General features: G+C 36.7%; 1 protein-coding gene across 2 annotated transcripts in view; it reads left to right on the top strand.

The window, feature by feature from the left end:
* The window catches only part of SLC38A11 (solute carrier family 38 member 11), a 60485-nt gene that overhangs the window by 3465 nt on the left and 33983 nt on the right, over positions 1–23037 (top strand). Inside the window, exons 4-7 of one of the 2 annotated variants that reach the window (XM_055398239.2) lie at positions 5691–5825; positions 6856–6921; positions 8132–8238; positions 10675–10754. In XM_055398239.2, coding sequence (XP_055254214.2) covers positions 5691–5825; positions 6856–6921; positions 8132–8238; positions 10675–10754 — 388 coding nt within the window. The remainder of the gene's footprint in view (positions 1–5690; positions 5826–6855; positions 6922–8131; positions 8239–10674; positions 10755–23037) is intronic. The other variant, XM_088842545.1, reaches the window with a different exon arrangement.

Below are 23037 nucleotides of genomic sequence, written 5' to 3'. Positions count from 1 at the left end.
TGGTAGGTGGAGGAGTCATTTTAAAGACTGATTAAGGCTGAGACTGTACTCTGAAAATATAGATGTCAGGAATTCCTTTCCCACAAAAAACATGGACAGGTGCACATGAATGAACAGCCTTTTCAAGCTCTGTTCATGCAGGTGGCACCAAGAGTCCAGGTTCTCAGCCAGTGGGGGTCCCCACACCACCACCACCACTACCACCCCTGCCAGTCTTCAAAGGCAGCAGTAAGGCACTTCTGTATCCCTTTTGTCCTGCTTCCCACTTTTCATGTAATAAGTTCATTTACACCTACGTTTGGCCACTTCCCCATCTAAGTACAGGCTTTACAACCAGTCATCTTATCTTACTGTTGTTTGCACCCTGTCCTGTCGTCCCCCCAGTACCCCTCGTGACAAATACAAAGGCTTTCCTCTTCCTTAGGATCTCTATGACACAGACAATCCTCCCCACCTCTGCGGTGGTGGCTGCTGTGGGCTGCTATGTGTGATCACCTAGCTGCCTTTTACCAGGTGATGCAAAACACCTCAGCGGTCCTCTTGTGCAGAGTGGCAACACGGGCCTCAAGAGTGTCACCTTCCTGTGAGGCTATGAATCCCAGTCATCATTTCCCCAGACTGCTAGAAACCCCAAAGCTGGTCTCCTTGCCTCCAGGAGGGACCCATACGTGGTGCAGTTGGAGCTGCAGAGCGTCACCCCCGCAGGGCTGGGCTGCCTCCGGTCTCCACCAAGTCGGTATCCTTTTGAGCTATGCCCCTGGCTTATCTTTTCACTCTCCATCTCCTGAGAGCGCTCCCTCAAATCCCATGCCCAAGAGTCTCTGTGTTAGCTCTACTTCTGGAGACTCTCAGATGCCATCCCCTATAAAATCTCAGTCTTCCAAAACCAGCCTGTAACTCAGCCATCTTTCCTGAGGCTGAGGAATAAGGTGAAGATTGCTGCAGAGCCTACCCTCCCTTCCTCCCTGCTGTCTTCTCATTACCCCCAACCCCCCAAACCTAAGCTGCTTTTAGCTTCTACAGCTCTTGATTTGTAGCTTAAGTAATAGGAAATCTGTAACTTGGTGCTTATTCAGAGTTGCTGGTGTTTAATTTTTATTTTATTCAAGAGAACATTTAGCACACTAAAAAAATCCCATTCAAGGATTTACCCTTGTTGTTTTTAATTTCCTGTTTCCCAGTCATCAGTACGAACAAATAATTAATTTCCTCCCAGGCATAATAACCATGGCTTACTTAAGTGCACTGTGAACATTTGCACACATCAAACCAAAAGGCAGAAAAAAAATTAAATATATATCACCTAAAATTTCAACCAGCACTTGAGGAGAATGAATAGTTTCTTAAAGCAAAGTCACATTATACATACACAGATCATGATGTAAATGTTTTTCAACTGATGCTGTGTATAAACCTACAGCAGTGTCTATGAGCAGGCCTTTCCCAAGTCATATATTATGAAATTACTAATCAGTGGAAGTTAGTTACTCTTATTAATTTAGTTGCATGATGAAAATCCTTGCATAGTTTTGATAAATAAAGGATGACCATGCAGAAGCAAAAAAAGAAAAATTGTGACTATGATTCTTTTTTGTTTCTTAATTAGGATTTTAAGAGCAAAATCTACAAATAGGGTTATAATATTGAGTTGTTCTTTAAATTAACACTGTTTGTTTCTACAGTTATTCTTTTGTCTTTTTAAGGCCTTTGTCTTTTTAATGAGATATGTCCAGTTCAACAAATGGTGTTTCTAAGTTCTGTTTTCATGTTTGTGAAATGTTAGGGAAAAAGAAAGAATTGTAAATATTTATAGCAAACGATTTTTAATTTGCTTTAAGCCTCTCATATTTGTTGATTAGAATAAAATAATTTTTATTGTCTAAAACTATATAATGATGTAAAACAAAATTCACCTGTTGAATAACATAGATTCATTCATGGTTTATCTGTGATTTGCATATAATATATTTAAAGTGAGATCAAAATGTTATAATGAAAGGAAATGTTATAATGATTGATATTTGAGATTCCTAAAACTTTTGAGAGATTTATTTATAGCCTGTATTTTACATGTAAATGAAAACATCTATTATTGACTAAATTCTTAGCAAATTGTTACTTTTAAGCAATACATTTTGAACTTTTGTAAAATTCAGCTGTCTCATTCCAACCACACAGTTCTTCATCAAAACTTTACAGCATCTGTGAAATTGGTTACCTCTTATTACCAGTCCTCACTGATTCTCTTCCTTGGCTAGTAAGTTGCTGTTTAATTTTCCTGCCTTTAGCCTATATCTTTAACTTTCTGGTCTCTCCTTCATATTACTGCATGAGTTATCTTTATAAAACTTCAGCCTGATCTGTTATTTCCCAAGTCAAAATGTTCCAAGACTTTGTTATGACCATAGAAAAAAAAAATCATTTAAATTCTTTCGTGGTTCAGCACAGTCTGCACTTTTAGTCTCAGCCCCTACTAATCTGGCCTCTTTCACCCTGTCACTGGCACTGCCTTGTGTGGGACTTGGATTTTAGCCATTCTGTATGATTCCATTACCCACATATAGACTATGCCCTCACACTGACTACCTATGGATAGTCCCTCTGCTTGGCATTATTTTTTCTTCTCTACCTGGTAAAAGCCTGTTTATCCTTCAGGACACTACTCAACTCTTATGTGAAGCTTTTCCTACTGTTAAAGGATATAGGATGAATTAGTGTGTCATTTGTGCTTGTAGAATATTTTAAAATTTATTTATTAGGCCACTTATCATATTAAATTTCTATCAGATATGTAGACATCTAGCAATCTTGCTTTGCTGATCATTGATTCATTCAGTAGAGTTTTACTAACACTTCTGCCATTATAGCAATGAAGAACATTTTTCCTGCTACATGAAGGTCACAATGTAGTATGTTAGGCAGAAAATAAAAGCACAAAGTTGTGATACTTCATAGAAAACACCATAGTATAACTATGTGCGTGACAATAAGGATTCTGGCATTTAACCTAGCCTCGAAGGAGCAGGCATGTTTTGGGGAAGAAAAGACCCCTTCACTGACTGTTTATGAAAAAAATGTGAGTGAGCAAAGAAAATAGAAGGATGCTCTAAGCTGATGGAAATGTGGAAATGCAAAAGAGAACGTGTAAGTCATTCTGTCTGGCTAAAGTATAGGGTTGATGTCGGTAAGAGGGAATATACAAAGTTAGAGAGGTTTGCAGAGGCATTTGTGAAAGCTCCCTTGTAATGATAATCATTACCATTTCCTGATGACTGGCTAGATACTAAGCCTGATGCAGCCACTATAGTTAATCTTTCTGACTCCATGAAGTAGGTATGCATGTTCTACTTTTTGTGAAGGTGGAAACTGAGACTTTGACAGGTTAAAATGATTTGCCTAAGGTCAGCAGTTACTGGCAACAGAGTTGAGATTTTGGTTAAATGCATGTATGGATTCTGGGGCTAGACTACCAGGGTCTGAGTCCTGTCTCTTCCTTATGAGCCCTGTGACGTTTAGCAATTTGCTTAAGCTTCTGTACCTCACTTTTCTCATCTGTCAAATGGAGGATTGTAATAACACCTATGTAGGGTTTTAGTGATGGTTAAACATGTCAATAAATATAAAGCATTTAGGAAAAGGCTTACAGAAAGTGTTAAGTATTTGCTAGTGTTTTTGTGGTTATCATCATTACTGTCATTCTCATCAGATTCCAAATGCAATGCTTTTTCTAACATCACATGCAGCTTATAGAAAATAACTAAAAATAGCACAAATTTTCATTCCTTTAGCATCTGTAGCATGCCAGGCATTGTGACAGGCATTTAAACATCATCACAGCATCCTCATAGACTCTTCAAGGTTAGGGTATTGCCTTACTTTTCAGATGAGACTCAGACTTTCATTCAAGATCCCACAGCTAATAAACATTCTTTCTGAGAAAAATTATGAAAAAGAGTTTATTTTTATTCAAAATCATTAGAGAATTTTCCTGGAGGATTTTAAGCAGAAGACATGGTCGAATTTATGCTATGGTCATATTCATCTGGTAAGAGAGAAAATATCTGGAAAGTACTGGTAAGGAAAGGATGGTGAATGAGAAAACTATTAGGAGTTTTTGAAGTAATCCAAGTAAGAAGTAATAGAGGTGTAAACCCTTAAAGCAGGTTAGAGATTAGACATGAGGAGATACAGCTGAATAATTTATGATTCAGTAGTTAATGGATTTAGTGGTCAAAGGGAAATAGAAGGTGGTGGATAGTGAGAAATATAATGAGAAACTCTCAAGTTTCTCCTGATACTATTCACAGTTTGGAGAAATATGAATGCAGAAGCAGGCTCCAGAACGAATATATAAATTAGAATTTGGACACCTAAATCAAGATGCCTACAAGATTTTCAAGGTAAAATATTTACTAGACAGCAAGATACAGAAATCTGGAGTTTTGGGAAAGTCCTGACTGGAGATACAAATTCAGGAGTTATTAACATCTGTGTGAAAATTGAACCCATGGCCATGAATAAGATCACAGTAAGACATCTGGAAGAGTGAGGGGAAAAAATCCCAGAATCCAGGATTTGGAAGAGTTAAAGAAACTGGTGAAAAAACTAAGTATAAATGGCTCAAAAGGTAGGAGGAAATCCAAGAGAAACTGGTGTCAGAAAGGAAAATGCTACTGAAAAGGCAAATAATATTTAAGAGGTTTTGATTGGATTTATCAATTTGGAGCTCATTGATGAACTTGTTAAGAGAAATTTCAAAGGTGTGAGAGAATCAAGGTGGAAATGATATTGCGGTGATTTGTATTTTCTTCTTTGTACTCTAATACATTTCCGATATTGCGGTGATTTGTATTTTCTTCTTTGTACTCTAATATATTTCCGAATAACTTAAAAGACAAAAAAAATCACTTGTAATAGAAACATGAGCAAGACTAAAAAATAAGAATTTTTTTTTCCTTTTCTTAATGTAATTTCTTACACTAAAAAGTAAGAATCATACCTTCTGCATAGTTATGTACCCAGTAAAGCTGCAGTATTGTTCTCTGAGTGTTCAAAAAGCATTGAGTTAAATGAGAGAAAGACTAACTTTTCATTATACATTTTTCTATATATTTGTATCTTCAGTTTCAACTCTAAAATTGGAACTTAAATCTCTAAACAGTAAATTTCAAAAAAATTCTTAGAGTAGCCTGTTAACCATAATAACTATAAAATAAAGAAATGAATTGTACTCTATTATAAAACAAATTATCTGATTCTCCTCAATCTATTTTTTTTCTGAATGTTTAACAGCACGTTTTATTCTTGGTCTTCACACGTTGAATGCCTGTGAAATATTGGATGATCTAACTTCTGTTGCTTGGACATTTGAGCCACATCCTATTAATAGTTGTTGCATTGGTTATGTTAGGAAAGTGAAATAGTAAACTGAGGCTTTAACTTTAGTCTGCATACCCTCTTCTGTCTAGTTCGTTGCATGGATATGTTAAGTCTGTTTGTATCTTGATTGAAGCAGTACAGTTTCATGAAAATAATGTTTTATGAAAATAAAGTGAGCCTTGCCATGGTAATTCACTTTAGCACTGAACTCTTCTTTGAAGCTTGTATTTTTCTTTAAGTCAAAATATTTTTTAAAAAACCTTTATATTAAATCTAATCTGACATTTGTTTAATGGTGATTTTTGCCACAGATTTTTCCCTCATTTTATTGATAAAAGGAGCTGCCCTTTCTGGAACAGACACCTACCAGTCTTTGGTCAATAGAACTTTTGGCTTTCCAGGATATCTCTTACTCTCTGTTCTGCAATTTTTGTATCCTTTCATTGGTAAGGAAGACTATGAACATGAATATTATAATTACTTTCATAAATGCACAACCATTTCTGAATAAAATAATTTTAATAGTTGTTGATCATTAAAGAATACTAATAGTTGAAATATTTTCCGCACTGTTTAGCTATTTTTCCATTGTTTTCTGTTCCTTTTGGTCTGTTTTCTCAGTATTTCATTGAAGTAAAGTAAGGTGATTTTCACTGGATTAATGCTTGTGACTCCCTAGTTTGGTGAAGAATATTAGGTTGGCCAAAAAATTCATTTGGATTTTTCCATAAGCTATTATAGAAAAATCCAAACAAATATTTTGACCACCCCTGTAGAATGATCTGGGAATAAAAGTAAATGAGAGAAATAATAGATTTCTTCTAAGCTAAACTTTTTTTGAAAAGCTAAGGATATGTGGAAGTCATATCCAAGGCCAACATGCTACTTTAAATTTGCACCCAATGCTTCTAAAATAAGTAATGTGTACTCTGGGCCTATTAAACACTGTATTTGTTTAACAGCCAAAAAAAATAAAATAAAATAAGTAATGTGTTAACATTCACCAATGGCTGAATTGATTTCATTTTAAAAATTAATAACACAGAATTAATAATTGTGTGTTATTCAAACCACAATTTCCTTATATTTCCCCCAAATATTGCTTTTGAAGTCTTCACAATTTTGTATTATTTTTCCTCACTTTGAGCAATACATGTGTTCCTAAAGAGTATTTAGACACTGAACTTTAATAACACAACAAATCACATTTTAAATGCCTACCAAAACTCACTATTATTTAGAGATGTTTTGAAAAGAATCAAAGTGAAAATCTTTGTAATACAAATTGATATTCTCCCACAAATCTGCTGTCTAGTAATTTTTAAAGTCTTACATATTTGTAATCAAAATAAATATTTGAAAGTAAGCTTATGCCAATATTAGAGAAGTGATAACTGATTACTTTTAAAATACCCAAGGTGAAATATCTGATGACTTATTGGTGACTGTTGTTTTAATTATGTTTTATGTTTTTAGCTATGATAAGTTACAACATAATAACTGGAGATACTTTGAGCAAAGTTTTCCAAAGAATCCCTGGAGGTACGTCAATACATTTATTTTATATAGTTATTCATAATTAATCATAATAACTTGAAAGTAAAATATTTGCCAGTGGAGGAATTGGATGACTTCCAATATCCAGTGATATCTATGATCCAATCTGATTCTAAAGTATTAATCCACCTTTATGCATAATTTAGTTCTAATTTAGCTATTTAAATATTATTATTTATGCTACATAAATGCTATATATCACCAACTCTCTGTGTATTATTTTTTCACGTACTATTTATGCTACAGCATTTCTTAAATAAGCAAGCTAACCTTTGTCCCCATCATTTGTATTACAGTATAATTTAATGTAGTAAAACTAACCCTTTTTCATATATAGTTCTGTAAGTTTTGACAAATTATAAAGTCATACAACCACAGCTATAATCAAAATACAGAACAAATTTCATTATCTCCCCAAATTTTCCTCATTCCCCTTTGTTGTCAAACTTTCCCTCCTCTCCAGGGGTTGGGAACTACTAATCTGACTTCTCATCCTGCTTTTCCTTTTCCCAGAATGCCAAAGAAGAGGCATCTTGTAGTAGCTAGCCTTCAGGGGTCTGGCCTCTTTCACTTGGTATATTAAATGTATTTGGGGGTTTGTTAGTGATGTACTCCTTTTTTTTTTATTTACGGAGGAGTTTTCTGTTATATAGATATAAACAGTTTATCTGTCATTCAGTTGAGGGGCATTTGAGTTGTTTCCTGTTTGACTTGATTATGAAAAAGCCTCTGTGAACATTTTAGCAGACCTTTTCAAAATTTGCCACAGCTCCACTCCCCGTTCATCCTTTTACCATATCATGGCTATTTGAGTAATTCAGAGATTGTGAGTCTTTTTGTTTTGAAAGTTCCTCTTCTAAGCCACATAATCTCCAGTAGGAAATATACCCTAAAGGGACAAAGGAAGGTAGAAGCAGGAAACCTGATTTGGAGGCTACTAAAATAATATTAATGCAAAATACTATAATACCATTTGAGTTATAAGTTAATCCTTGATGTTATTATTTCATAGAACCATGAAATTTATTCATGGTTATTCCATGAAACTTATTCATGGTTCTATGAAACTTATTCAAAATTGTCATTTATGTATCACTTTATAGTAATTGTCATTTTTATAATTAAATATTTGACTACCTGGGTCACTGGTGTTACTCATATCTATAAACACTATATAATAATTATTGTATTTCAGTTGATCCTGAAAACTTGCTTATTGGTCGCCATTTCATTATTGTGCTTTCCACGGTTGTCTTTACTCTGCCTTTGTCCTTGTATCGAGATATAGCGAAGCTTGGAAAGGTAATTTTTGCATTTTAAATAGGCAAAGAGATTCACTACGTTGCCTGCATTAACTTTGTAAAACTATTGCCTGTATGACCAAATTCTTAATTACAGTATTCATCTTTAGTTTCTTTTAGTTTACTTAAAGTAAACTTTGATAGTTTATCTTATTTGGGAGAATTGATAGTTAAATACTTGATGAATATGAAATGAGTAAGTCCCTTTCTTTTTCCTTTTTTAAGGCAAATATTCTGATATCAGACAGAACACTTTAATTTTAGAAAATATAAAGAACTGTATTTAAACCAAGTCTATTTAGTAAAAAAAAAAATCTATCATTTTTTTGTAAATAATTTAGACAATTTGAAAGTAAATTAATGAAGTAAGAATGAATCAGTTAATTTTTTTGTTGTAAATTGGCTTTTTGTAAATGGCTTAATTATTTTTTTTTAATTACAATGTCTGTTCTGCCCATTTTTTATCCAGTGAATTTAAACGTCAATATATTGTTTGATTAAGAATCTGGCCAATATTTATGATTCTTATTGCTAAAGAAAAATGGTGGTTTATTTGTAATAAATGAGTTGAATACACACCACATATGCTTATCTCTATACATTAGCCTTTATCTGGCTGTATTTTTCTCCCTCACTCTCATAAAATGTATTTTACGCAAAATGTTGTTGGTGTTGCATCTACATTATGCCAAGCATTCTGAGGAAAAACAAATTTTTTTAAAAGAGTGAGTCATATATTTTTTCAATCTATTTTGAAAAATCCAACAGCTGATTAATTTTACTTTTCACTGTGATGTTGGTGTGTATACATAGTGGTGAAGCCCCTCCTTCCAGGCAGAGCTGAGAGTGGGGATGAGATTCCAGTTTTCTGCCCATGCTGTTTTCTTTATATAACAAGGATTCAAAAATAAATAAAAATGTATTAAAAGGGACTTTTGGGGTAAATTATCTGAAATATATGAACTATTTCCCATTTCTCATGTTCAGTATATACATAAATGCTTTCTTCTGAGAGCAAAAGGCAAGGCATTTATGAGAAGAAAGCTAATATTCTATCATATTGATAACACTTGAACATTTTGTCCCGAAATGTCCCTTACAAATGTCATACTGAAGTATCTAAATAGATCTCCCAGTGCAAAGCAGAATAGTTAGGAACACTCATCTGGAGTCAGGCTGCGTATCTGAATTCCCCTTCGGCCACTTCCTTGCTGTGTGACCTTGGGATTTTTTTCTTAATATCTCAGTGGATCAGAGGACTCGTAATAAAACCTGCTCTAGTTTAAAACTAACAACCCAAGAAATAAGATTGCTGCTGCTGCTAAGTCACTTCAGTCGTGTCCAACTCTGTGTGACCCCACAGACGGAAGCCCACCAGGCTCCCCCTTCCCTGGGATTCTCCAGGCAAGAACACTGGAGTGGGCTGCCATTTCCTTCTCCAATGTGTGAAAGTTAAAAGTGAAAGTGAAGTCGCTCAGTCGTGTCCGACCCTTAGCGACCCCACAGACTGCAGCCTACCAGGCTCCTCCATCCATGGGATTTTCCAGGCAAGAGTACTGGAGTGGCTTGCCATTGCCTTCTCCGAAGAAATAAGATTAATGACAATCAAATGAAATAAAAGCAATTTTATATTTTTCTTATCAGATAAAAAATTCTAAAATGTGTTTATTCATTATAAAAAATTGAGTAGAAACACAAATTTAATGTAATGAGTGAGCAGAACATATACACACATAGGCCAGTTTACATTTTAACCTGTTGAAATAGTAACAGAAGAGAGAGAAAATAGCAAAGAAGACTCTGGAAATGCAGTTGCTGCTACTCAGTCATGTCCAACTCTTTGCGACCCCACAAACTGTAGCCCACCAGGCTCCTCTGTCCATGGGATTTTCCCAAAAAGAATACTGGTGTGAGTTGAATCCATGTCTCCTGAGTCTCCTGCATTGCAAGTGGATTCTTTCCCACTGAGCCACTGGTTCAGTCCAAAGGGTGAAACTGCATAGGAAAAATGGACTAATAGAGCTGGGAAGCAGAAAAGAAGAAACAGAGGCATCCCAAAATGTGTGTGAGTGGGTAGGTTTGGGGGGATGTTGTGTAGAAAGGGCCAGGGTAAGATAAAGACAGTAGCAAGAAGCAATTATAGATAGAAAAAAAGCACAAGTCAACACTAAAAACCTGATAAAAAGTGAAAACGTAGCTTTACTTTATGAAGTAGTCATATTTGGTACTTGCTGTATTTGTGGGGAAAAACTAACAGTATGATTTGATAAAAATTTACATGCCTGAGATTAACAACAATTGGTAAGAATAAACTACTAAATAATTATATTCTAAAAGCTACATAAATTTAGTCAAGTAAAAAGTAAATCACCTAATATTTTCAATTAAATTCTCTCTATTCTAAACTGATGCTATATCTTTACCTTTTCTTTTGCAGATCTCTCTTATTTCTACAGTTTTAACAACTCTGATTCTTGGAATTGTAGTGGCAAGGGTAGTTTCACTGGGTCCACGCATGTAAGTTTCCTTCCTTTATTGGTTGGTATTTGATTTATACCCATCATTTAGGCTTTCAGATGATATACTGTCAATGCAGAAATACAAAGTTATGATAGTACCAGAAGCATCATTTAACTTTAGTATTTGATTAAATGCAAGAACAATTACAGTAAAGTAGAGCTACGTTTTCCCTTGGGCCCTGCATGACTGATGAGATTAAACCATGTTTACTTATCGTTTTAATAACCTACTCAAAAAATTAAAATCAGGAAGGGATTTTGAATAGTGAGAAATAGGAACAAGGTAGTGCAGTGGTAGAGAGCAGAAAGAGGGAAGATGAAGAGGGTAGAAATGCCGTGTCTATCCCAGAGTTGAATCTGTTCTTAACAAAATTTTCACCAGTCTAGGCTGAAATGAGAATGATAAAGAATATAGTGGATGTTTTCTCTATTAAATGAAATATAGTCACCTTGAAAATCACTTTTTTCTCTGCTCAGATTGTGTTCTTTTCTTGTATTACAATGCTTTATCATTTGTGAACTAATAGTGATACTTGGTAGTAATATTTGTTTTTTTATATTATTTGGCCAAATAAAACATTGGCATCTTGACATTGGTTCCCCAAATTTTAAAAATGTTACTTATCAGTAAAATTTGAAGTATAAGTTCCACTGATCTAAACCACACAGTTTTTATGCTTTGATTATAGAATAGATTTATCAAATGAGAACTGGATAATTTATGTTTGTAGTCCCAAGAGAATGCTTGAATGAAACTAGCTTAAATTGGCTTTAAACACAAAATTGGGTTCTCACAATGCACAATAAATATTTGTTGAATAAATTAGTAAATAATACATTATGGAGTTGCCGTGGTACCATAAATATTTTCTTTATCCTAAATAAGACAAAATTAACTTAAGATATAATGTCTAACACAGTACAAGGAACATGCTGGGTCTTCAATTAATGTTATCTATTAAGAAAAAAACCTGGTGAATAGCTATAATTGATAACGCCATCCCCAAGGTAACATTTTTTTCCTACTGATCATTGTTCTGCAAAATCACTTCATTTTCCACTATATATGCTTATGTCAGGCTTCTTAATTTACCAGGAAAATACCAAAAATTATGCTTTAAATTTATTTGAAAAAAGTGTGAAATATCTGAACTAACTTTATTTCATATGGTCTTTACAAAAAGCATTTATTTTTTAAGGATCTCAATAAAAGAGTACAAATATCCATAATATTTATATCAATCTTCTTAAATAACTTAGGAGAAGGCAATGGCACCCCACTCCAGTACTCTTGCCTGGAAAATCCCATGGACCGAGGAGCCTGGTAGGCTGCAGTCCATGGGGTCGCAAAGAGTCGGACACAACTGAGTGACTTCACTTTCACTTTTCACTTTCATGCATTGGAGAAGGAAATGGCAACCCACTCCAGTGTTCTTGCCTGAAGATCGCAGGGATGGGGGAGCTTGGTGGGCTGCCGTCTATGGGGTCGCACAGAGTCGGACACAACTGAAGTGACTTAGCAGCAGCAGCAGCAAATAACTTAGTCCCAAGTCATAGTTGTATTAGTCACTTTGGGCTGCTAGAACAAAATACTATAGACTGGGCAACTTGAATAGCAGATATTTATTCCCCCCTATTTCTGGAAACTGGCAGCTTGTTGGGTTCTTCCTGACTTGCAGACGCCTGCCTCCCTGCTGTGTCCTCAGTGGCAGACCATGAGAGAGACAGCAAGCTCTCTGGTGTCTCCTCTTACAAAGGCACTATCTCTAAACGTAATTATCTCCCTAAGTCCCTCATCTTCAGACACCATCGCACGGGAGGTTAGGGCTTCAGCATACAATTTTGTGGGGGACACAATTCAGTCCATAGCAATAGTGTTTTTGCAATGTACCTGGTTCACTTCCATGTGGCCATATATTCTTTCATTTAGTAAGCACTTGTTGAGTGCCTATTGCTTCCGTTTTGCTGTGCTGTGCCTACTGCATGTTGTTCATGATCAACTATGGAGAAAGGATTTATTTTAAAAAGGAGAAGAAATGACAGTGCAGTATTAGGAGTGAAAAATGGAAGCACGAATGAGGGGCAGTGGCAGTGCTGGAGAGTCCTTTGTAGTCCGAATTAAGGAAGGCTTCCTAGAGAAAGAAAAATATGATCTGGGAGTTTTGAAAGAGGAATCTGAATTTTCCAGATAGATAAGAGTATAAAAGGAATTACAGGTCTTGGAAATGTAAGCATAAAAGCACAAAAGCACATATTAGATTCTACTAGATATACTTAGCATCTGTTATTTGTGGTTGTGGCTGTTTAGTCACTAAGTTGTGTCCAACTCTTTTGCAACCCCATGCACTGTAGCCTGCCAAGCTCCTCTGTGCATGGGATTTCCCAGGCAAGGATATTGGAGTGGGCTGTTATTTCCTCCTCCAGGGGATCTTCCCAGCCCAGGTATCAAACCCACATCTTATGCTTTGCAAGTAGTTTCCTGCCTTGCAGGTGGATTTGTTACCAACTGAGCCACCAGGGAAGCCCATAACATTTATTATATTGGTACTGTACTGGGCTCTGGGTTTCAAAAGCGGACTTCAGAGTCATAAAAGGTTAACAGCAATATCAAACAGAATACAATAATTTTTGGTTAAAATGTTAAACTGTATAAGACAGCTATTTTAATTGAAGGTTTTATCATGGAAAGGAATTCTAGAGAATAAATCAATTTATAATAAAAGGTGTTCTAGATTTGAGTACTACAGGTCTATATTGAAGGGGAAAAAACAAGTAGCTAAAAGGTGGAAGTAAATAAAAGTCATTAGTTGAGCCCCAGCAGAACATTTTATTTATTTATTTATTTTTTCCCAGAGGTCACAGGTATGCTAACATGGTGGGCAGGGTGAGTTTCGGGGAAGATATTGGGTCTTCTGTCTTATAATTTCTCTTAGAGAAGCTTTAGTTTTGAAATTTCTATGCCACCAGCTATAAGCTGCCCCAATATTTTTTTAAACAAAGGTGAAAGTAAGACAAATTTGTATAGTAGGGAGGATTGCTGAGAAAAATGAAGGCAGTATGAGCAGTAGCAAAGGCAATAAAGCTATGGAGTTCATCAATAAAAAATTCTGGTCAAGTATCTGGACTTCATGGGAAGTGATTTGCAGCAGGCCCAACCAGGATAAATTGGCCTACAATGGACTATTAGTTTTCTTTTTTTTTTTTATTTCTAAAAAAGAATTTTATTAAAAAAGCACAAATGCAAAGAAATGAACAGAGGAAAATTTATGCGTCGAACCTGGAATGTTGAACAATGATGTTCAACTCTGCTTCATATTAGAATTACTTGAGTAGCTTTAAAAAATGCTGATACCAGACCGACCCCCACTTGCAGAGATTCTGAAGAATTGATGTAGGGGCCACACAACTGGGTTTATTCCTTAATGATTGTGAGTCTGTGAATGAAGATCTAGAACTTTTTGAGTTGAAGAGGTGAAAATCACGAGTACAGATTTTAACTGACACGTTTCTAGCAACAGACCAGAGATTTTGTATTATTTATTTTAGTGACTGTTGTATCATTATTTTTCATGATTCATCCTTCACTTGTTTTTTTTTCATTTTCTTCTACATACACATTGTGTGAGATACTGCTGTGAACACAAAGAGAAAATCTCTCTGCTCTGAGGGGCTCACAGTTTAGTGGGAGAAATAAGATGATGAAATAACTGTCATATGTGCATTGTATCTTGATAGAAAGGAAAGAGGAAGGAGAAGACACTTCCTAGTGGCACTCAATGAATTGATTTTTTTATGGCCAAAGAGCTATTTATTTCTGTTGTAAACAATATGTGACCTGTATATTTTAACCTTCGTCTAGTGCTAATATCATATTTTATCTGAGTCTTTGAAATTTTCCTAATAACAGGGATTATTTACTTAACTATTCCAATATTTAGATGTTAGAGAAGTGTGTTTTTAATACTGTGCTGCCTTTTATTTCTGTTTAAATACTACTGCAAACAACTTCTGTTTGTCCAGATTTACAGTCAGGCTAATCAAACCCTGTGTTCAGGGGCTGGCATGGTAGCTAGTCAGGCAGGCTTCTTTCTGAAAATGTGACAGCCTAGAATGCCTATAATCCATAAAACATGAGAAATTCAATACTCTATGTGTGTTTTTCCTCATTTTTGTTCAGATGAATGATCAGAAATGCTGTACTTTTTCATAGGGCTTTTAAAGTGGTATTTGAAAAAGATCTTTAAACCTGCTATCAGAAAAAGAGGAAGGTCTGCAGTGGCTAGTGCTATTGACCTTGTTACTATGGAAACACCTTTTTAGTGGTCGTGTTTTAAAAATAAAACACACAATTCAATTTCCTTTCTCATAACTCTTAGGGCCATAAATTCTGCTTTTTGATATGATTTCAAATATCTCACAGTCCAACGGCTTTCGGTTCTTTTTGGAAATAATGTTCAGTTTTATTATATTTTCTAACCTTTTGCTTTCTAAAAACTGAGGTGCCAAGGCAATTTAATTGCTTTCCAGAAAGTGTGCTAGTATCAAAATACAATAACACAGTTTTCCCTTTTTTTTCCCCAAACTACAATAAGAAGCATTATCACTATGAAAACCTTCATTCTGTGCCTCGCTAATATTCAATTCTTTATATTCAGGATGGAAGTAATAGTATGCAAGCCAAATTTACATCTATTTTCTCTTCATAAAACATCTCTTTTACAACAGTTTAATCAATAGTGCAGTGTTCCAAACATAATTTCCTAAAAATGTATCTACACTTTTAATAGGTATTTATGCATATAAAATATGTCTTTTCCAAGGATCTCAATACACTTTAGTTTTGTTAACCCCTTATTCATTCTAACCCTGAAATTCCACAATTAAAGCTGCTTATAAAGAGGAATTACAGGGGGGGATTAAAGAAGGATCAGAAAAAAATCGTAAGGACAGAAGAGTAGTGCATATTTGAAAAGGAAATGATTCGTTCTGGCAAATACCACTGATATTTTTTTGATGATGCATAAATTATTGCCTTTTTCATTGTAAATGAAAAACCATAGAACTGGTTGAAGCAAAAGAGAATTTATCCCCTCACAAAGCTATAAAGTTCAACGCTGTTTCTATTGTTAGATTTCATTGTATTTAGGAGCTCAATCAATAGAATCATAGTTTTTCTTTTTTCATCTTTAGGCTTTGTTTCCGACTTTGGCTCTAGTTTCTGAAGAATTTCCCCTCCTTGTGACAAGATGGCAATGGCAGTCTTAACCTACATCTATTCAAGTCCAACCCCATAAAAAGAAAAGGAGCTTTCTCTTTTTTTTTTAACCTCAAACTTCACTTCAAGTATTAGTGTGAATTGGTTCTAATGAGAACCCATGATGATCATGCCCTGTGTTGAGCTGCTAATGTTTATGTTACGTACCTACCCTTGAAACTAAGGATAGGATCAGCTCAACTAAAGCACATAGGCTATGGGTAGAGGATAAGGTACCCCAAAGGAAATAAAGGCAATGATGCCAGGAGAAGAGTAGCTTGGGACTTCTCTGGTGGTCCAGTGGTTAAAAATCTGTGGGTTTGATCCCTGGCTGGGGAATTAAGATCCCACATGCTGCAGAGCAACTAACCTCATACGCCATAACTAGAGAGTCCATGCCACAATGAAAGATCCCACATGCCACAACTAAGACTCAAGGCAGCCAGATAAATAAATAAATAATTTTCTTAAGAAAGAATAGCCTTTGCATAGTGCAAACTATAGATGTTCACTTTAAGTGGTAGGAGGTTACTGGTAGGAGTTTCAATCAAATGAAGCTAACTTAGAGAAAATTAAGATATAAGTTAATTTGTCAAAAAACAAAACCTTTTGTCTTTTAAGAACATCAGTGTATGAAAATCTGCTGACAAACCAGTGACTTAAGTTATTAAGATGACTAAAAAATATCTTTTTCCCATAAGCGATATTGAACGTGTTATAGACCAAGCCAAAAGATGGAGCCAGAGATCCCCAGGAGATCTTGAAAAGTTGGAACTCACAATGTAAAGTGATCCTTGGAGAAGATGGAAGTAATGCGATAATAAAAATGATCTTGGGACAATAAAAATTTCATACGAAAACATTTTCTGGCCAAGAAACTTTTCCAAAGGCTACTTCCATACTAGTCAAATGTGCTCACTCCTTTGTTAAAATACCGTTTGACTCAAGTTCTGGAGCACTAGTGTTAAGTGTCCTCAGACCAAAAGCCAACATGAAGCAACAAATAGAACCATCATTTGACTTGAGTCTGCATGAAAATAGAGAAAAAGACAGCTGCAAGGCTATCTATTCTCAGAGAAGATGAGTCTAGTTCCTGTCACAGTGGAGCTGGAGGAGCAGCCTGGGCTGGTCAACATTAAGAACTCATTCTATTCACTATCAATTGTTTTTTATAAATGGCTGCCTTAGTGAAGCTTGCCCCCTGTGTGTTATTTCCAGTTAGAACCCAGACTGGTCTCTGGTATAGATCAACAACCAAAGAGCAAAAACAGAATAGCCTGTTCTTTCACTTAATAAGCATTTATTAAATATCGTAACTGATACCAGTCACTCTTCTAGGTATTGAGGCTACAAAGATGAGAAAGCACTGTCCCTGACCCCAGATATTTATAATTTGTGGATGGGGAGAACAGACACTTAATCTTAATATAATATTTAATAGAATTATTACACAGTGCAATGGAAACAGGAAGTGCCCTTAGCCCAACCTGGGCAGGCAGGAAATATGTCAAGATAAGGCAGTATGTGATCACCTGCCTTTAAAACAATTACCTGGGTCAAAAAAGGAGAGGAGGGAGGGGTAGGAAGCTATTGCTGGCAGAAGTGAGTGCGGCCCAGAGTTGTGATGTATACAGTCACCTGAAGTTTTTTTAAATTTATTTATTTTTAATCGGAGCATAATTGCTTTACAGTGTTGTGTTGGTTTCTGCCATACAGCAACATGAATCATCCAAAGATACACATGTGTTCCCTCCCTCAGGAACATCCCCCATCTCCCACTCCTCTCGGTTTGTGACCTACAGTTCTAATATTAGGAGGCACATTGGAAGGACACTGCCATCGGTTAGGGGAGCAGTCAAATGAACTCAAGTTGCCCCTCTTGAGAATTTTCTCAAAAACTCTGTCTTTATTTTATGTTTTTCCTGAAATATGTATTTTATCATAGGTTTAACAATGGTCATGTATCCACATCATCTATTTTGAAAAACTACCAAGTATGGTACTTTCCCAATCTACTGACCTCTGTTCTCCCATCCCCAGCCACTGTGCTGGGTGATTCTGAAAGCCTGGCTAGAGTGTACAAAGAAATGATCATAGAAACCAACATGGAAGAAAAGCTTTACATGTAGTGCTGAGAAGGTAGGATTTGTTCTTTAATGATGGGGCAGTTAAAGTTATTCAGCAGGGCAGTAACCAGAGTAAGTCTCCATGCTGAGCTTCTCTTGCAGCAGAAGTGAGGATAGATGCGGGTATAAAGTCCTGAGAGGAGGCTATCTATAGCAAAGGCAATCAGGCAAAAGGCATCTGGAACAGTATAAGAGACAAGGCTGATAGAAAAGAGGAGGAAAAAGAGGAGGGTATTGCCAAGGTTTTCACTTTGGACAACCGGAATGGCAGATGGTCCAGAACTCACTACCAAAAGAAGAAAATGGAAGAGTCTGTTCAGTCAGTAACCATTTACTAAATGCTTACTGGGTCAGTCACTATTCTAGGTGCTGGGGCTGTGAAGATCAGTATTGCCCAGTCCCTTTCTGCAAGTCTCTTATAACTTATTGGTGGTGTGGTAGGGTGGATAAACACGTAAAAGATATCCTCAATAGACTGACAATTAAGAGCAGGGTGCTGATGGGAACATGGAAGAAAAACCCCAGCTTCTTTTAAGTTGTTAACCATGGATAAAAAAGGAAACAAGTCTGGAAAAACACAGAAGTTTTTTGTTTGTTTTTTAATATGAATTTTGAGTAACTGTTGGGGTGGAGAGGAAGGAAGAAGTTTTGGAAATGCAAGTCTGGAGTTTAGGGAGATTGTATAGAGACAAGATTGTATAGAAGCAGCACATAACAATAAGGTGAAGAGAGGTGTGACCCATGTAGAACCCCAGGGAGAACCCCAGAGGTAAACTCAGTTGACCCTTGAACAACATAGGTTTGAATTGCTTGGATCCATTTATATACAAAGTTCTTTTGGTAGGAAATAATACTACAGGATCACAATTGGTCAAATCCAAGAACACAGAATTCAGGTAGGGAGGATCAACTATCTATAAGTTATACCTGGATTTTTGACTGTTCTGAGGCTTTGCATTGTTCAAAGGTCAGGTGTCATAATCTGGAGCTCACACATCTGAAATTACATTTATTTTAATGGAAACCTTGAGCACTTGCATTTAAAAACAAAAGAATAAGTTTTGATGTTTCAAGTGATACCCGGGAAGAATGTTCCTGAACAGCTGTATGTGTTCATGCAGACTGCAGTTGTCTATAGGACTGACTCAGAAGAAAAGTGAGCTTGGGAGCGAGGAAATGGCAAAGTGCTGTCAGCTGATGTGGAGCTGGGGAAGTGGGCAGAACTGCTTATGTCACTAATAGCTTGTGGTGTGACAGGAAACATGGAGCCTTTGTTTGTGTGCCAGCCAGAGCGCTTAACTCCCGGATGTGCCTGGTTGAAGAGGTTAATGTGTAAGGCTCTCCTAAAAATGCAGGCTCTGCTGAGATTGTATGATTTGGAAGGGGCCTGTGTTTAGCTGAAAAGGGTTTTTGCAGGTATAACATGTGACGTCCCACCCTCCTGGATTGGAGGTCTGATGTTCTGGTGATCAGAAGCAGTCCCTCTGCAGCTTGTTTTCTCCAGTCTTTGAAGACTAGAGATGTATTTGGTAGGGCTTGCTGTCAACTGCTTTACCTTATTATCCCTCAGCTGTTATAAAGATAAGGACAAGTATGTCTTTTAAAATAGGGTGCAAAGCTTGAATCCAAGAATCCAAACAGATAATTTTGCAAAATAAATTTAGCCCCAAACCACCCCACATGGCACACAGAAAGAAAAGGCTTCTAAAAAATTTATAACGTCAGTCTGGATTTTTCAGACTAAGAGAAACAGTCATTCTTGTAAAAGTATTTACAAACTGCTACAAGCGAGTCTCTATTTCTGTTAGTATTAAAATATGTTAAAACTCTAGAAGCACTGCTCCTTAAACAATCTGAACCTTATAATAAGCCTTCATTATGTTGCCATGATGTATTTGAAGATTTATAAGATGTTTTAAAAGAACTTGCCTCTTCCTAATATTGCTTTCATTTGGATTATTTTTCTCAAAACAATATTCACATAGTTTTACAACATCAAATATTATACATTGGTTTTAATTAAATAGAGCTGCCTCCTACCAAATTATTTCCTATTTCAGCTGTTATTTTGGCATTTACATTTTTATGTCTAGGTAACTCACTGGAAAAGAGTCTGATGCTAGGAGGGTTTGAGGGTGGGAGGAGATGGGGATGACAGAGAATGAGATGGCTGGATGGCATCACCGACTCGATGGACATGAGTTTGAGTGAACTCCAGGAGTTGGTGATAGACAGGGAGACCTGGCGTGCTGTGATTCATGGGGTCGCAAAGAGTCGGACACGACTGAGCGACTGAACTGAACTGAACTGAACTTGCTTGTAGGAGAAGGCAACTGCAACCCACTCCGGTATTCTTGCCTGGAAAATCCCATGGACGGAGGAGCCTGGTAGGCTGCAGTCCACGGGGTCGCTAAGAGTCGGACACTACTGAGCGACTTCACTTTCACTTTTCACTTTCAGGCATTGGAGAAGGAAATGGCAACCCACTCCAGTGTTCTTGCCTGGAGAATCCCAGGGACGGGGGAGCCTGGTGGGCTGCCGTCTATGGGGTCGCACAGAGACGGACACGACTGAAGCAACTCAGCAGCAGCAGCAACTTGCTTGTAACTGCTGTTTAAGGATTCTCACTGTTGTCCTATAGTAGATGAGGACTGAGCTCTTTCGAATAATTTTTCTTCTTCTACCATATCATAATGTGTAAAAGCAACACAATTTTCAAAATTAAAAAAGCAAGAAATTTCAGAAAATCATCTATTTCTGCTTTATTGACTATGCCAAAGTCTTTGTGTGGATCACAATAAACTGGAAAATTCTGAAGGAAATGGGAATATCAGACCACCTGACCTGCCTCTTGAGAAACCTATATGCAGGTCAGGAAGCAACAGTTAAAACTGCACGTGGAATAACAGACTGGTTCCAAATACGAAAAGGAGTACGTCACAGCTGTATATTGTCACCCTGCTTATTTAACTTATATGCAGAGTACATCATGAGAAACGTTGATCTGGAGGAAGCAGAAGCTGTAATCAAGATTGCCGGGAGAAATATAAATAGCCTCAATATGCAGATGACACCACCCTTATGGAAGAAAGTGAAGAGGAACTAAAAAGCCTCTTGATGAAAGTGAAAGAGAAGAGTGAAAATGTTGGCTTAAAGCTCAACATTCAGAAAACTTAGATCATGGCATCTGGTCCCATCACTTCATGGGAAATAGATGTGGAATCAGTGGAAACAGTGTCAGACTTTATTTTTTGGGCTCCAAAATCACTGCGAATGCTGATTGCAGCCATGAAATTAAAAGACACTTACTCCTTGGAAGGAAAGTTATGACCAACCTAGACAGGATATTAAGAAGCAGAGACATTACTTTGTCAACAAAGGTCCATCTAGTCAAGGCTATGGTTTTTCCCGTCATCATGTATGGATGTGAGAGTTGGACTACAAAGAAAGCTGAGTGCTGAAGAATTGATGCTTTTGAACTGTGGTGTTGGAGAAGACTCTGAGAGCCCCTTGAACTGCAAGGAGATCCAGCCAGTCCATCCTAAAGGAGATCAGTCCTTGGTGTTCATTGGAAGGACTGATGTTGAAGCTGAACCTCCAATACTTTGGCCACCTGATGCGAAGACCCACCTGACTCATTTGAAAAGACCCTGATGATGCTGGGAGGGATTGAGGGCAGGAGGAGCAAGGGATGACAGAGGATGAGATGGTTGGATGGCATCACAACTCAATGGACATGGGTTTGGGTGGACTCCAGCAGTTGGTGATGGACAGGGAGGTCTGGTGTGCTGCTGTTCATGGACTCGCAAAGAGTCAGACACGACTGAGTGACTGAACTGAACTGATTTCTTTTCTTATATTTTTTTTTTCTAGAATCAAGACTTGCTTTTGGTTCTGTTTTGAATCATGTTTCATTGGGTGTTCAGTTTAGCTTTTAAAATTTTTTTTTATTTTTTTTAAGCAGTTTTTAGGTTACAACAAAGTTAAGAGGAAGGCACAGAGATTTCTCACAAACCCTCTACTCTCACACATGCGTAGCCTTGCCCATTATCAACATCCTCTTCAAGGATGGTACATGGGTTACAATCAATGAATCTAGGTTAGTACATCATACTTACCCAAAATCGATAGTTTACATTAGAGTTCACTCTTGGTATTGCACATCCTGTATGTTTGGACTAATGTATAATGACATGTATCCATCGTTATGTAAACATGCAGTGTATTTCACTTCTCCCAAATTCCTGTGTGTTTCCTCTATTCGCCCCTTTCCTCCACCCCTAACCACTGGAAACTGCTGATCTTTTTACTGTATGTATAGTTTTGCCTTTTCCAGTTGCCCTTTCAACCACAGTTGAAGTCGTAGACTAAGTAGCCTTTTCAAAATGGCTTCTTGTTCAAGTAATATGTAGGTAACGTTTGTTCATGTTTATTCATGGCTTGATAGCTCATCTGTTTCTCGTACTGAGTAATATTCATCATCTGGATATACCAGAGTTTATCCATTACCCTACTGAAGGATTGTCTTGGTTGTTTCCATGTTTGGCAATTAGAAATAAAGCTGTATTGTATTGGTGTGGCAGGTTTGTGTGTGGAATACGTTTTCAAATTCTTTGGGTAAATACTAAGCAATGTGATTGATGGATCCTATGATAAGAATGTGTTTTGTTTTGTTAGAAACCATCAAACTGTCTCCCAGAGTAGCTGCAGCAGTTTGCATTTCCACTGACAATGAGTAAGAGTTCCTATTGCTCCACATTCTCACCAGCATTTGGAGTTGTCAGTGTTCTAGATTCTGGCCAGACTAATAGATGTACTTTTTTTTTTCTTGTAAGGGGTACAGTGGTATCTCAGTATTGTTTTAATTAGCATTTCCCTGGTGACATATGGTTTGGAGCATC

The sequence above is a fragment of the Moschus berezovskii genome, chromosome 2 (genome assembly GCF_049115385.1).
Source record: "Moschus berezovskii isolate FMDL1 chromosome 2, NW_MosBer_1.0, whole genome shotgun sequence".
In the NCBI taxonomy this organism is placed as follows: domain Eukaryota; kingdom Metazoa; phylum Chordata; class Mammalia; order Artiodactyla; family Moschidae; genus Moschus; species Moschus berezovskii.
The sequence above is the reverse complement of the archived record's forward strand: the minus strand, read 5'-3'. Positions and strand labels throughout refer to the sequence as shown.